This window comes from Aulostomus chinensis, chromosome 12, assembly GCF_037954235.1.
Source record: "Aulostomus chinensis isolate RoL2024-O1b breed Wild chromosome 12, RoL_Achi_v1.0, whole genome shotgun sequence".
Taxonomy (NCBI): Eukaryota; Metazoa; Chordata; class Actinopteri; order Syngnathiformes; family Aulostomidae; genus Aulostomus; species Aulostomus chinensis.
The window spans coordinates 8,679,832-8,695,143 of NC_141331.1; the positions used below are offsets into that span (position 1 = coordinate 8,679,832).

At 40.2% G+C, this 15,312-nt stretch overlaps 1 protein-coding gene across 3 annotated transcripts in view; it reads right to left on the bottom strand.

Moving 5' to 3' along the window:
- Positions 1 to 15,312, bottom strand: part of erbb4b (erb-b2 receptor tyrosine kinase 4b) — a 275,547-nt gene that overhangs the window by 80,607 nt on the left and 179,628 nt on the right. For all 3 annotated transcript variants that reach the window (XM_086219925.1, XM_086219926.1, XM_086219924.1), the window contains exons 4-5: positions 6,652 to 6,783; positions 1,721 to 1,786 (exon numbers count right to left, since the gene is read on the bottom strand). In XM_086219925.1, the coding sequence (XP_086076051.1) occupies positions 1,721 to 1,786; positions 6,652 to 6,783 (198 nt within the window). The remainder of the gene's footprint in view (positions 1 to 1,720; positions 1,787 to 6,651; positions 6,784 to 15,312) is intronic.

Consider the following 15,312-nt stretch of genomic DNA (forward strand, 5'->3'; position numbering starts at 1 on the left):
AAGGTTGTGAGGAAAAAGAAGCCCCGCGAGGATGAATCATGACATTCACATGAAGATGGAGAGATACAACACAATAATGGTGGCGGTGGCGGCAGACGGACTGGGGTCAGAGCTTATCGAAGGCTGGTCTGTGACATGTGAACAGGTCTTGGTTAAACAGCTCATTCCTCATTATCTTAATGAGATCGTGACTGTATAACAGGTAGGATGAGACGTGCCCAGGCTGGAAGTCATAGATTAAGTGGTGTGTGGACAAAGTGATGGAACACGGAGCAAGGAAATTGATGGCTGGGGATGAGAATGGAAGAGGGAGAGGAGGAAAATAAGCGATATTCAAAGCTATAGTGCACAATATTCCCATGAAAATGACATCTTGGTGGATTTGTCCCAACAGGAGAGTTGTTGTTGGGGGTTCACGGATGTAACAGGGTAATGCTACCTTTGCAGCTGTGTGTGGATAATTATGTCATGAATATCTCCATAGGAGTGGCCTTTGTATTACATTTGCTGAGTCGTAGTCCTCTATTACTTAAAACTATATTCAACGACAAGACTAAAGAGGTTATCTACTTTTTCTTTACCAGTCACAAATCACGTCGTGAATGTGAGTTTCAAATAACAACACTTTATTTTAGAAAACTAAAGGCTTTTTGGTATCCAGTAACTCACCTCTATCAAATACTTGCCTCATTGGGGTATTTTACTCCATACAGTTTGGTTTGTGTTTTGTTTAAAAGTGACACAGAACCAACATAACTCTTTTGGGACATGGTTTAAATAAAAGAATATATTTTGTGCTGATTATACCATCAATGCACATTAAAAATCCATTCCTCATGTAGATTATTGGGTGACTTAAGAGTAAGAATTTGAAAAAGGATGAAAACTGAAGCTGCAGATCTAAACTACATAGGGCTGAATAAATACTTTATGTCATAGTATTTATGCATGTATATGGATGTTATTTCAATTAATCCTTCTATGGGATTGGTATTAATTATTTCTGTAAAAATCGCAGTCATCACTTATTGATGAAAGTATTCTGGGTTTTAACGGAAAAGAGTTCAACTACCCCTACTTATATAAACACAATATGTATTTAGAGTGCTAGCTAAATCTCAAGAGATACGTGATCACATTGCTTCTCCCTCATCATGAAAAGCATGTCGACACTAGCGAGTAAATAAATTATCATTTGTAGTTTGAATTTTAAAAGCGGTTGTCAAGTGCGCAGACTAAATAAGGGTTGGCAACTTGAACAGTGTTAAGAGGTTTCCTTTGCACTGAGGCCAAAAGCCTCATTAAGGAAAATGTTGGCGCCTGTAAATATCATGAATAGTTGAAGATAAAATCATTTCATAGAGTCTACTTTGGTCGTTTGTTTGGTGTCCCAGTCTGTACGCGGACATGTTTTAAAAAAAGGAAAAAAAAAAAACTGAGACAGATAAGTCTTGAACTGCTGGTTTAATGGTGAGCTTACTAACTCTTTCCTTTAAACCCGCTAATGATAACCCATGCTAACGAAACCCCATGCTAACGAAACCCCATGCTAACGAAACCACGTGCAACCCTATGTGTACTCCACTTAGGAACATACAGGAAGATGTCAAATAAGTCTATTTTTTTTTGTTCATCTGAATTGTTTTTTTTCTCAAAGTAAATATGTAAATATAAACAAAAATATGTCATGCCCAATGCACAACACTAATGTCGTACTTACAGCTTTGACACTGGTCCTCTTTGGGTCCCCAACAACGACCATTACAGGAGCGATGACACTTTTGACCTGCAAAACAATGTCAGTGTCAAACACAACCACAAGCACTGTAATTCCTCCCAAATCCATAATCTTACATGGTCTAGCTGATCCTGAATCTGTTCTGAGCATTCAAGCAACGCTCCTAAAGCCCCCAAACCTCAAAAATATAGTGCACAATAATGCTTCTTAAATCACACAGAAGGTGAATGCCTCCCTGTGAGTGATGCAGCATGATCCAAGGTCATTCTTAAGATCATTCAAGTATCATTGCTTCAAGGATTTTAGGGGTCGCTGATCATGTATTTTAATTAGAAAATAAGATGAAGAGAACAGTTATAAGGTACTTGAAGGCTAAACAGGACTGGTGTGTTCATTACACCACATAATGATGATAAGATTGATTGATTTTTAAAATGTTTTACAGGCATCCTATAGTCGCATTGAATCAAATCTGAATGTGCTTTTTTTTCTGGTAGTCTCAATATCGTGCAAAAACGGGGATGAACCTTGTAGTCCTTCAGTAACAACACAGCATCCCCACTGACTGGTACGTGCTGTTCTACTCATGCAAACTTAAATAACCTTGGCGCAGGATTTGTTTGTCAAAATAAGATTTTTTTTCTTTTTTTTTCTTCTATCAGCTCAGTATGAAACCAGCACACATCAGGTTGAGATAAAAGCAGTAAAACAGTAAAGCAGCAAAGCCCAGTACCATATACCCGCAGAGCTTTAGTCGGTGCCTTTCTGGGTTGTTTTTTTGTTGGAGGACTTAATTGACTGTCTGGTAATTGACTGTGAGGGAAGTGAGCCTGGGTAAGTGCAGAAGTGCTGTCCTCTGTCCATCAGCCTCACTGGATGACAGCTATTAGCACTGAGACTGACTCTATTCCCTAACACGAGTCTCCATTTTCTGCCCTCCTCTTCTTCCTCATCTGTGCCCCTCTTCACTGCACACTTCATCCCTTTCATCCTCCATCTACCCCTCCCCAATTCATCACTCCTCTGTGCTGCTCTTTCACTTAATGCCTATCCATGTCCCTCTTTGTTCTTTTCCAGTCTGTCTCTTAGTTTCTTTACCTTGTCTCCTTCAAAGTAGAACTTCCTTTACAGCTTGGACTGTATAACAGAGTAGCATACACACAGAATGATAATATAAAGGCCGGCCAGCGGAGCCTCTACTGCACTTACACTCTCTCTTCCTACATCTCTGTTGTCCTTTGAGCCTCCGTGAAGTCAAGCCAGAGTGTTTCCATTTAGTGTCCAGTGTCTTCACTTATCTCAACCTATAAATTCTCACTGACTTAGAATAAACCTGTCCTACCTTTCTTCATGCACCATAATCTTTTACAGCTTTCTTAAAAAGAAAGAATAAAAAAGAAAAGAAAAGAAAAGGTCCCGGCAGGTTAAAAATACTGAGAATGCTGTCATACCAGGGTTGTGCATTGTGGGGAAAAGACAAATGGATATTTTCAACTAAATCAACAAAACAACATGCTGGAACAGATGAAACATCTGGAGCAATGTAAGGCCCCCCCCCCCCCCCCCCCAAAAGAATCAAATGCAGATTATGTTCTCAGATGGGGATTACCAAAATTTGGGACCCTTCAGACTTTTAGGGGGGAGTCCCGTGAGGACTTTCACATAAGTCAAGGTTGATCTAGGGTTAAGAGCACTGCAAGGAGCAGGGACTTCACGCAGAATATCAATGCTCAGAGCTGTAACCCTGCAATGAAGCCTCCAGTGATTCCCCAGAGGACAAGCTCTTGCTTTTCCAGGGTACACGTCTTATTTCAAGACAACTGTACCGGATTTGGATGCTAAATTTAAGCATTTTCCCCTTAATGTCATTTTTCAATGCTGGTTTGAAGATTCTATACTTTATTTCAAGAGTTAATACTAATTCCTCAATTATAGCACTTGTACATGCCACATTATATGTATGAACACATTCTCCTTTAGAATGAAAATAGTATTTAAATCTCATCTTTTAATCCAGACAAATACATCCGTTTCAGTCTAGCAGGAGTAGTTTTAAGATAAATGGAACTAGATATGTCCTTTTTAAAAGATGTCTTAACAAGCAGTGAACAATTCCTCCCCCGTTGACCAAAAATTTTGCTTTGTTTGGACTCACATTTTCTCTAATTTGTTCTGCTTTTTTCCCCCTTCTTTTTCAAAGCTGACTTTTCTGGCTGCGCAGGGTCAGTTAAGGTGGCTTATTTCATTCTCCTTAGCCATCATCCCCTAACCCATATGACAGATGTTTATTTCAACCTAATAAATCCCCTCCTAACACTAAGTATTCATTAACATGTCTTCCAGCTGGCTAGAGTGGAGCTTTAATGCGATGCGATTGAGGAGTCATTGTGGATTGTTATGGTAAGCAGAGACAGAATGGGGTCGAGGTGATTTTGTAATGGCAGTGTGTTGTGGCTTTTTTTTTTTTTGCTGCTGCTGCTCTCTCTCACTTGATCGGAGCAAGTTAAAAGGTGGGACCCCTGTTGTTTTAAAAAAGGCTTGCGAAACTATGAGTGGCAACTCTGAGAATATTCCAATTTTAGACGCTATAATTCTGAGTTGTCTAAGAATCTAGTACATTTGAGTTTCAGAGATCTTTAGGTAGAAGTGCGGACGCTTTAAATGTTGTGTGGCAAAGCTAATGAGTCATTAAATCTTTAATCGTAGGCTACTGTCATTAGCTGCAACAACTATTTCCCATTTTTAAGTTAAAAAATAAATGCAATGACAAGAGGGTGATAGTAAGTTGCCCAAGAACTCATTAGTGTTAGAAAAAAAAAGAAAAAAAAATAGAACTTATGAGAAAATGTCACAACCTTTGAGAGAGCAGTCGCTGAATTTGCCATTCAAATCCATAACACCAGAAGAAATATACCTTTTGAGGTTGATCAAACACAATTTTAGGAACAACGAAAAGGTCACAGTAACTTCACCAGACTGAATCTGAGCAGACAAAGTTAAAGAGCTGCGACTCTCCAAGTCCTCCCTCGAGTAACGTCCTTTAAGTTTCAGTTGAGCTGATCTCCTGTCAGTTTATAGCTGTAATGTGCTGCATCCAAGTGTGAATGTGTATAAATGAGTGTGACGCACGTGAAAGGCAAATCAGTAAATCATACGATTCATATGTAAAACATCCCTGGGGTGCTGGATGCTAATGCATTTCAAATTGTAATTTGTAAGCAATTCCTCCTCACCATATCATATCTGACTATATTATGTTTCTTTTGAGTTATAAAATATATGGTTCAACTAGATGTAATGGTGTGACTAATGCAGAGAGGTGGAGAATGCAAAGAGTGACGGTACGGTGCAGACGGAGCTCCTCTGTGACTCTGTTTGCAGCCTATTGAAACATCATGTATACAGAGGAGGTCAATAGGAGGCTTGTTTATTACCAAACTAGTTTTGTTACTTTTAGTATTTGACTGCCTCGAATACGTGGCTTTACGACATGATGGGATGAACCATGTGGTAAGACAAGGTTAACATGAGCTTGTGTCCTTACATTAGAATCTATGTTATTATATTAGAGTAGCACGGTGGTGCAGTGGTCAGCGCTGTCGCCTCACAGCAAGAAGGTTCCGGATTCGAGCCCCAGCTCGGGCTTGGGGTCTTTCTGTGTGAGTCTGCATGTTCTCCCTGTTCCTGTGTGGGTTCTCTCTGGTACTCCAGCTTCCTCCCACAGTCCAAAGACATCAAGAGGGGACGAGGCTGATTGAAACTCTAAATTGACCGTAGGTGTGACTGTGAGTGTGAATGGTTGTTTGTCTCTATGTGTTGGTCCTGTGATGGACTGGTGACCTGTCCAGGGTGAACCCTGCCTCTCACCTGAAGGTGGCTGGGATAGTCTCCAGCCCCCCTGCGACCCCAGATAAGTGGTAGAAAATGGATGGATGGATGGATGGATGGATGTTGAGTTAATACACTTGGAATCTCAATATAGGCCAAATGTGTGCAACCATATCAAATATCAAATTAGATAAAATACATTTAAAAAAGATAAACATACACTAACAGGCCTATGAATAAAAAAAAATCAATGTAAAAATGATGTAAATCACTGTTTATTGTGTTTTCTTCTTTCTCATCAGCAGACTGATGTCATGTTGGTGCAAGTGTAGCAAGGAAGAAAATGACGCTGCAGACAGTGGTGCATGGACAAAACTCATTTTAACAGTACAATACGTGGTTGCCTCTGGCCTGCAGCCCACCAAGAGAAAAAGTTTGGAGACCCCTGCTCTAAAGACATCATGAGCACTTGCACAATATTGCTTTGTTTTATCACTGACACAGGCAAATGTTTTGTTTGTTTTTGTGAGGTTTAGTCAGGTTTCTATGACAAGTACAACTCTACTGACGGAGTGTGAAAAAGAATGAAGGCCACGCAGGGAGAAGGAAAAGATTTAAAGATTATTTTTGTTTTGTTTTTGTGAGATTTTGTCAGGTTTCTATGACAAGTACAACTCTGTTTTGTTTTTTGTTATATTTGCAAGTCAAGAATTAAGATGAAATGCGGAGAACTGATGCGACATTGATGTTCAGCGAAGGAATCAGCCTTAGCTATGTTACAGATATGATATAGTTCACCTCCAGGAAATATTCTACACACTCCTGCAGGGTGCTGTCTGCTTCATCCCTGGCTGGCAGTCCTTGTAATGGACCACAGGAGTTGATTCATTCTAAAATTCAAATTCAAATTTTGTATATCAACTTATATCAACTGCAGTATATCAACTTCTCAGCACTTCAAATCCTCCCCCCTTTCATATTTTTCCTCCTCATGCCTGGACTCTGTTCTATGTTGTCGGTCAAAGTCTGATTAAAGTGTAAAATCAAATCATCTGGTCTCTCTTTGTGCTGTCTTGGTGACTCACATGTGACACTGCTGTTGGTGGGCACCACCACGGGATGGATCCCTGGGTTTTTGATGATGTCTTGCCAGTGGATGGTGTCTGCGTGGCACAGGAACTTGTTCTGGTGAACATAAACACCTCCACTCAGGATCTCTGCAGGGATAAAGAACACACATGCACACGCACACGCACACACACACACACACACACACACACACACAGTTGATATGGATTTACCATGTATTCAGTTTAGTCATCGCTGTCTACTTGAAAGTTAAGGGACCTTTAAAATTCAGAATTGATATGGCAATATGACTCCCAGTTCTGAACTCAATGACAAATTAGTTCTTTCGTTTTCATCTGAGGGTGAGAAATGAATCCAGACACACACACACAAGCACACACCCAATAATGTTGTGTTAAGGCAGACAGGATAAAGCCATGTCATATCACTGTTATTACAACTTCTCATTTCTCATGTTGTTCTTTGTCTCATTCTGCCTTTCCACACTGCGAGCAGACAAAAGGAATTATTCCCCACTAAAATTACACTGAACACTAACACTAAATCCGTCTGGGATTCAAGCCCAACTGAGGGACAACAGCTCCAACATACAAATTTTCTATTTCATCACAAGGAGAATTTATCTTCCCATCAAATTATGCATCACCTTGTTGAACCAATGACCATCAGTTGATTCCTTTAGCCAAACACACACACACGCAAACACACACACACACACACACACACACACACACACACACACACACACACACACACACACACACACACACTAACAGTTTGAGTGATTTGGATTGATGATTCTTGTGATTGTTGTGTAGGAGTTAAGAAAAAAAAACCTAATCATGACTTTTATGAGAGAGAGAGAGAGAGAGAGATTGAGAAAGAGAGAGAGAAAGAAACCAAAAAAAGGAAGAGATGGAAAAAAATGGAGGCAATCAAAGCCCAGAAGCAGATTTGCATTATTTACTGAGTGTATGCTCTCTATCTTTCAACAGATTATGACACACTGAAACCCATGAGACTCGTGATCGTACACAAGGTGCCACGCAATCACCGCACACACAGCCAAATACAATATCGCCTGATTAAATGATACTCTTCAGATAATACGTAGAAAAGATCACCTAAACACCCCCCCACCCCCCACCCTCTTCGCGGTCTTCCACACCCTCTCTATCTTTTTTTAAAATTTTGCATATGTGATGAGAGTTTGAGACAGAAATGAATTCTGGCTCCCACCAAAGAAGTGATATTGCAAGGCTAGGAGGAGGCCATGTCTCAAATTCAAATTGCACAATGGGAAGCTTCTGGCAAACTGGGGCAATGGACAAAGCAACAAAGCAAAGCAGTTAATGTGACAGAAAATGCCAGCGGGACATTTCAACTCTGGTTAAGCAAGATACATGGTCATAATCCTCTGAGCGTCCGCCTTCATCCTCGCTGGGCTAATCATCACAGCCAAAATATATCAAACTCAGGTATAAACACGGATCCAAGAGTTATTTTGCCACGTTTAAACTGAAATGTAAAACCATCCCCAGCTCATATATATAAAGCAGTTACTGAAAGATGGTTCCACTGGGCTTTGAAAGTAGTTGTAAATTCCAGACTGAATGGACGGATGGCTTTACTTTTATACATTTTAACTCGATGCCTCTGATTCTTCTTTAATAACTCACAGCTAGAGGAAACGATGGAAAATAGTAGCAATTTAAAAAAGAAAAGATTATTCACGTTACCAAAGGAAAACATTGGAAATCATTAAGAAAAAGTCTCTTCAATTTGTAACTTTCGTAGAGAGAGAGACCGAGAGAAAGACAGAGGGAGGGAGAGAGAGAGAGAGATGGATGTCTCCATCAATGCTGAACTTTGATGCAGGAGATGAGTTCAATCACGGTGTCCAGAGGTGACTGTCATGCAGTGAGATATGGCTGTTCATTTCCCATTTTCAGCAGCAAGTCATTACAGTTTGTCAAAAAAAAAAAAACCTTTTTAAAATGCTTTTTATGAAGCCCCACGATGGTTTTCCAGAAGGATCTCTGTCACGGTGTGGTGTAGGAGGTTCTACGGCCTTTTCGTGTGGATTTGTATGTTCTCTCTGTGCCTGCATGGGCAACTCCCAAAAACTAAAGACACTGAAGTTAATTAGACCCTTTAAATTGACTGAAGGTGAATGAGAGTGATTTTTTTTTTTTTTGTCTCTATGTATGTTTGACCAGCAACCTGTCCAGGGGGATAACGGACCTCGTGACCTTTGTAAACTGGGATTAGCTCCCTGTAACCCAGTTCAGGATTAACTGTGTAAAGGGATGAGATTTGTTTTTTACAAACTAAAAAACATTTTTCATCATCCCAGGATTGAAACCAACCAAATGATGTATCATACTTGGTTTGTTATTCCCTCATAAACCCTGTTGGAACCATACATGAAACAGAAGTAGCACAACTGCCCATTGGGACAAAAAAACAAAAAATGTTCCATCACATTCCTAAACATCCTCATCAGCCTACCCCCCAGTTAAAAACCACTTCACTCTCATGGATATAATAGAATGTAATAGAGTTGAAATTAATAACAACTAAAGAGTAAAGGATTTGTCCGTGGGGTAAATGAGTGAGACAAATTGTTTCTGCCTTTTTCCAGCTGGATACACAGACACACGCACGCACAAACGCGCGCGCGCACACACACACACGCAGTTCACAGTGTTCAGCAACATGTGACATCATCCAGAGGGTTCCACTGTTTCTTTTTTTTTTTTTTAAAGCTTTTAATCATATGAACTGTACATACAACAGACTTGTTTGAACTCTGACATAATCACTCTCAAAACATTAGATGCTTTTTGGTTTTGTTTTTTTGCCCAGAGTAGTTAAAATATTTCCCTTGGCCTCTGTCACTAAGACATGAATAATTAACAAACAGATATTACCCATTGTGCCTTCAATAACATGCAAAAAATAAAATTAAAAAAAAACATGTTGGCTTTTAGTTCATGATGTGTAAATGCTTGGTTTGCACATTTGCTGGAAGTGGCCAGGGGGAGATCAATGGTTGAATCTTGTTGTTGATTGTTTTGTGGATGGAGGAAATGTCTTAATTAGTTTGTTCAAGGAGCTGCTGCTGTGTGTGTGTGTGTGTGTGTGTGTGTGTGCTTCTCCAACCCCCCCCCCCAAACAAAAATACTAAACTGAACTCTGAGCATCTCTGAATGAGTGTATGTTTTAAATGGCCTTGCTATCAACAATACCGTTCTGTAGGACCACTAGAGGAAAACAATATGAAACCAGGGAGGTAGAACAAATGTATGCAGGCAATTATTTTTGAAGTAAGTGCTTGTAGTAATACTTCTTTTTATTATTTTTTTGTTTGTTTTTGTTATTGCAGTGTGGGGATGAATGTGATTAAGACTGGGAGGCAAATAGCAAACCAATGATCAGAAAAAAAAGGCAGTGTTAATGAGTTTGTGAGAGTGAATTAATGTGTTGCGTAGATTGCTGAAGAAACATGTAGAGAAACAGAAGGTCGGTAATAAACGGATGATTTGCTTCAGTGTTGGGAAGCTGCGTTATTAAAAAAAGTGGATGCTCCTTTTACTGAAGTAAATTCATGTGCTGCACCACTGTCATCAATGCATGATCTTTTATTTCATACGATCTGCCAGATAAGATTCTGACTTAATAGATAAGTAAACTGACAGTTGGATGAAGGCTAAAAAAACAGGAATCCAGCAGCAGATTCAGAATGACACTAAAAATGGCTGGACAGCTGCAAAAGACAGACAGGTATTCACTCATAAAGACGGATCCTTTTCACCAGGAGTGGCACTGGGGATTTTAGCCTGATTCTCCACTGGACTGTGACATCGACTGTGAGAGCTTCCACTTGGTTTCAGCTCATCGCCGATATCAGCTCAGTGGAACAGAGCGGAGAAACTCTACAAGAAAGATTGAGGATGCATTCTAGGTCAGAGAGGATAAGAGCTGGGCCACATGTTCTGATGTAAACCCAAAAAACCAATGAAGCACTGAAATTGATGCTAGGTCTCACTCAGACAGACAGAGAGAAGGCAACAGGCCAAAATAAGTGAAGAATACGTGCGAGGTCCACACACTAAAAGAGGCATGCTCTAAAAGACATTCACAGAATCACACAGCTCAGAGTTGGCAGCAGCACAACTGCCAGTACTCTACATGATCTGAGTATCAAGTATCAACCAGTATGCTTGAAGCCAATGTCACAAATTTTAATTCCTAAAAGAGGCGGAAAAATGTGGTCAGAGCGTCTGAGTGGTGTTTGATTGTACTGTATATGGCTGAATGTCTTGAGGGGGGAAGAAAAAAAAAATCAGTGACAGCTTTCACCAAAGCCTGGGAAAAGGCTGGAACATTGTCACCCAAACACATTAAAACCCGAACCGAACCCTGAGTGTGTGGTACTCTTCGCTCCGTTTCATTTATCCTGGTACTGGCACCTCACTGAATCTCCACGGTATGCGTTTGCTTCTTCATCTGTAAGGTTTCAGCGCACGATCTCTTATAAAAAGTTACCATATTTACAATGAACCTGTGAATGTACAGGAACATAACCAAGTCAGAGCGCCCACGCATTGACCTGAGTCAGTGCAGATCAGCTGTAGCTCTTCGTTCGTTATGCTCAACGTCAGCATTTGGTAGAAGAGGAGAGAAGGTACCCTTGGAACCCTTGGCTTTGTTTACTCATTTTCTTGTTTTGCAGTACTTATGGAACTGCATGGGAGTTGTACGAATCATGTTATTTGTATTGGGAAAACCATTACATTCAAATGTCTGCCCAGGGGTTTTCCCTTCGTTACAAATATATAAGGACGGTACAATGAAGGGACCAGAGGGAGGACAGAGTGCGACACGAACTAGGTTTGTGTCGATAGCATGTGTGCCTTTTACCATGTTGATTTTAAAGGCTATTGTCTTTTAATGGCACTAATTATTGGAATGAGTTATCGTCTGATAAGGGTCTGATATATTAAAACACAAAAGAAGTTTTAAGACTTGTAGAAAACAATAGTCTTGCAATGTAGCGGTTCAGCTCTAATTCCTTTTATCTAATTTTCAACATTAGTATATTTGTTTTTCCCCACTGAAGCTGAAAAGGGAGGTGGTGGGCTTTTATTTACCTCAACTGTGTCTGCAGAGAGAACGAGGCCTTTACTTGCCACTGTCAATTAAAATGGAAAATTATTATCTTTTTGTAAGACGAGTTACTGATTTGGATCATATTAGATTGCTAAAAATTGTGTCAAAAGACTGGCGCACAAGACAGCTGGCACACACAATGACCTTTTTTGAGGGACACTGAATGTGAATGAGACACAAATATACACTTTCAAATCTAGCAAACTGTTACTGAATTGGAAACTATAGTATATACTCAATGTCATATGAACCAATTGTTTATTTAATGCAACTTCTACAGCGTTAAGTGAAGCTCGGCATGCATCACGAACTTCTTTACCTCTCATCTCCTTCTCATAACATCAACAGATGGAGAGTGCTCCTCAGGTAACCCCCCCCCCGTGAAATGAAATGCTAGTAACCATTGAGATGTAATTGCACTACCATGTGTTTAGCTGTCGACCTGAAAAGAAGAACTGCATTAATTTGACTACATAAAAGTGCTCAACAAGAGGCTCACCAAAGAGACGGCAGCTCTGAGATTTGACTGCGTGTGTGTACGGTGTGGTCATTCAGGAGGAGCAGGGACGGAGGTGAAGCAGATTACTAGCGGTGATAAGACCAGATGGGAGAAAAAGGAGGATATTAAAGATTGAAGAGGAAGAAACACAGCGCCGCAGTTGAGTGTTTTCTTCACGAGATATAAGACATATGCACAGTACGTGTCTGCCTGTGTGCATATTCCCACACGTGTGTGGAGGGACCTGACACATTAAATGCACATTTCATTTTAACAAGATGACTGACATTCACAGTTGAGTGGCTGCAGCAGTACATGACTTTGCGCGCTGTACACCTTCGCATGCGCTGGGTGATGAACAGCCTTTCAGTGCAGGAAAAAAAAAAGAAGATCTGAATTAAAATGGTTTGTCTCATCAAAGCCTGTTATTTTATTCAAACTGAGTTTATTCCCACCTGGCAGTCGACTGTTTGGGTGCAAAATAAGATGCAGGGCTTCATATAAAGGCAGATGAAAATAAGTGACATTGAGGATAAATAAAAGACAGTGGTTGAGAAGACATAAATCATCTTGAAAATGGGTGGATAAAATAGGAACAACAAATGGAAAAAGGAGGAAATGAGAGAAATGGTTGTCTTTGAAGAGACAGAAGAAGAAAAATAACCTCAGCAGTGTTTGGGTGCAGTTGCATGCAAAAAAAAAAAAAAAAAAATGATGTCAGGAAACTATACATCTCACACAGAAAACAACTATTATTAACAGTATGGTGATCCCAGTATAGCTCTAATACACAATCCCTAGAGGGGAGAAAACATCTTTGGTAGGAAAAAAATAACTTTAACCAAAATAAAAACAGGAAAAAAATGGAAAAGCAAAATTGATTGTTGATATAAAATCTTTTAGTTCTAGTATTTAAATCCAAATACAGATACATTTCACTAACTGTGGCCCTAAAACATATCCTTTTTATCCTTCACTTCCCTCTGAAGGAGAAGCAGAGGTTTTTGAGATCATTACCGAGGCATAGTATATGGCGTGGGGGCGTCAACCATGGCCCTCATCCCCAAACATATGCTTCTCCTCCACCAAGATAATTGCATTCACAGGCTGCTGATTAAATTTGGCCCATCCCTCATGCAATTGTTTCCTATGAGTCTTTATGAAAAATGGCTGAGATTTAAGGATTATAGAATTATACCCAAGCAAAGCAAAGCATCTGCTTAAAGATGAGAACAGGGGGAAAAAAAATTAAATCATGACAGAATGGTTATGGGGGGGCATCCTTGCTTTCAGCTTAAACTGTGATAAAACCCTGGTAATCTGAGTTTTATGGAAAGGAGGCGGTGGAGGAGGAGGAGGGGGGGACATATCACAACAATACCTCATGATAAGATGAATCTTTACGAAACAATAAAAAAACAAAGAGAAATTAAATAAATGGAGACAAAAAAGGGACAGAAAAGATTATCAGGGGGACAAACAAGAGTGATTAGAACAAAAGAGTAAAAAGAACTTCAATTGCTGCTGCTGAGGGCCACTTAGCTTATCAAGGCTGATGTGTGATCAGCCTGCCAACTGAATAAAAAATGAGACACACTCTTTGGACTGAGCAAAGCAAAAAAAAAAAAAACAAAGAAAGAAAAAAAGAAAAGAAAACCAAACAGTTTCTGAGAAAGAAAGAAAGAGAGGGAGAGATTAAGAGAGGAAAGCAAGTGTAGCAGGCATACTAAGTGTGTTGGTATACCAGAGAGTATGTGTTCTGTGCATGATTGGCAAAGGTAACACGTCAGAGGGCCTTGTTTTTCCAGGCCTACTGAGAGACATGATCACACTCAGGCCATGGCTTTTACTCACAGCTCTTGTATGTGGTCTGTGTGTGTGTGTGTGTGTGTGTGTGTGTGTGTGTGTGAGAGAGAGAGAGAGAGAGAGAGAGAGAGTCAGTTTCAGGTGTGCAAAGACTAAGATTAGATGGTCAGCACTGACGAGGAAGAAGTCGGACTCATTAATAGCCATTAAAGCAACAGCATCAGGGAGGCGCAAACAGAGAGGCTTGAGAGATTCATGCTGAGGTCTCTGTTCTGGCCGTGCAACTGTACTGACAGGTGTAGAGAGGTGTGTCTTAGGTGCAAGGATAGCGTGGGCGTTCCCATGTGCACCTGCTTCAGACGGGTTCTGAACTGGCAAGCAAATCAAACGCAACCATAAAATGTTTGAAAATAGAATATGAAGCAAAAGACTACTGATCCCATGAGCCACTGCAAACAATATTTCAGATCCGGCTTTGATTAAAATAACTATGTTTTATGACCAACGCACTATTTTTGTTGTTGCTAGCTAAACTTGATGTGTCCTCACAGCTAACAGCACGTTCACACCATCAAAGACATTTCTTTATCACTGTAGAATTGTGGGTACTGTAGTTATCATCCATGAAGTCACTAATAAAACTTGTTTTCTTAAAACACATTTGACATCCAAACTTGAGGATTCTACGGTGGTTTTAGATGGGACGAACTAAGTGGAGTGAAGACAGTGTGTATTTGTGTCACACTACACACTAAGAACCAGGCCACTCTCTTGGCTGACTAGTGGTCTGGACAAGAGAATCAGAGGGACCCAGAGCAGTTATTTTCTATCTTGAAGAAAACACGCTCTCATCCTTGTCCCAAATCAACCACATGTGCCAGTACAATGCTCGTGTGCGTCACAGCCTCCCAATTTGAGAGCATCAAATGTAGCCAGTCATACAGATATGAGGCCAGTCAAGGCTACGGCTGCCTTGGTGTACCCTCAGGGTCAGTGACGGGCAAGACAGGAGCGCTGTGTCCTAAAATAAAGACACTCACTATCTCTTGTGAGACGAATAAATAAAAAATGAGAAACTGTGATAATAATGCCAAAATTCTACCTGTCTTAGACACCTCTATCACCATGAAACATTAATGTATTTGTCTTTTATATTGAGTTTTACGTAAATTATACG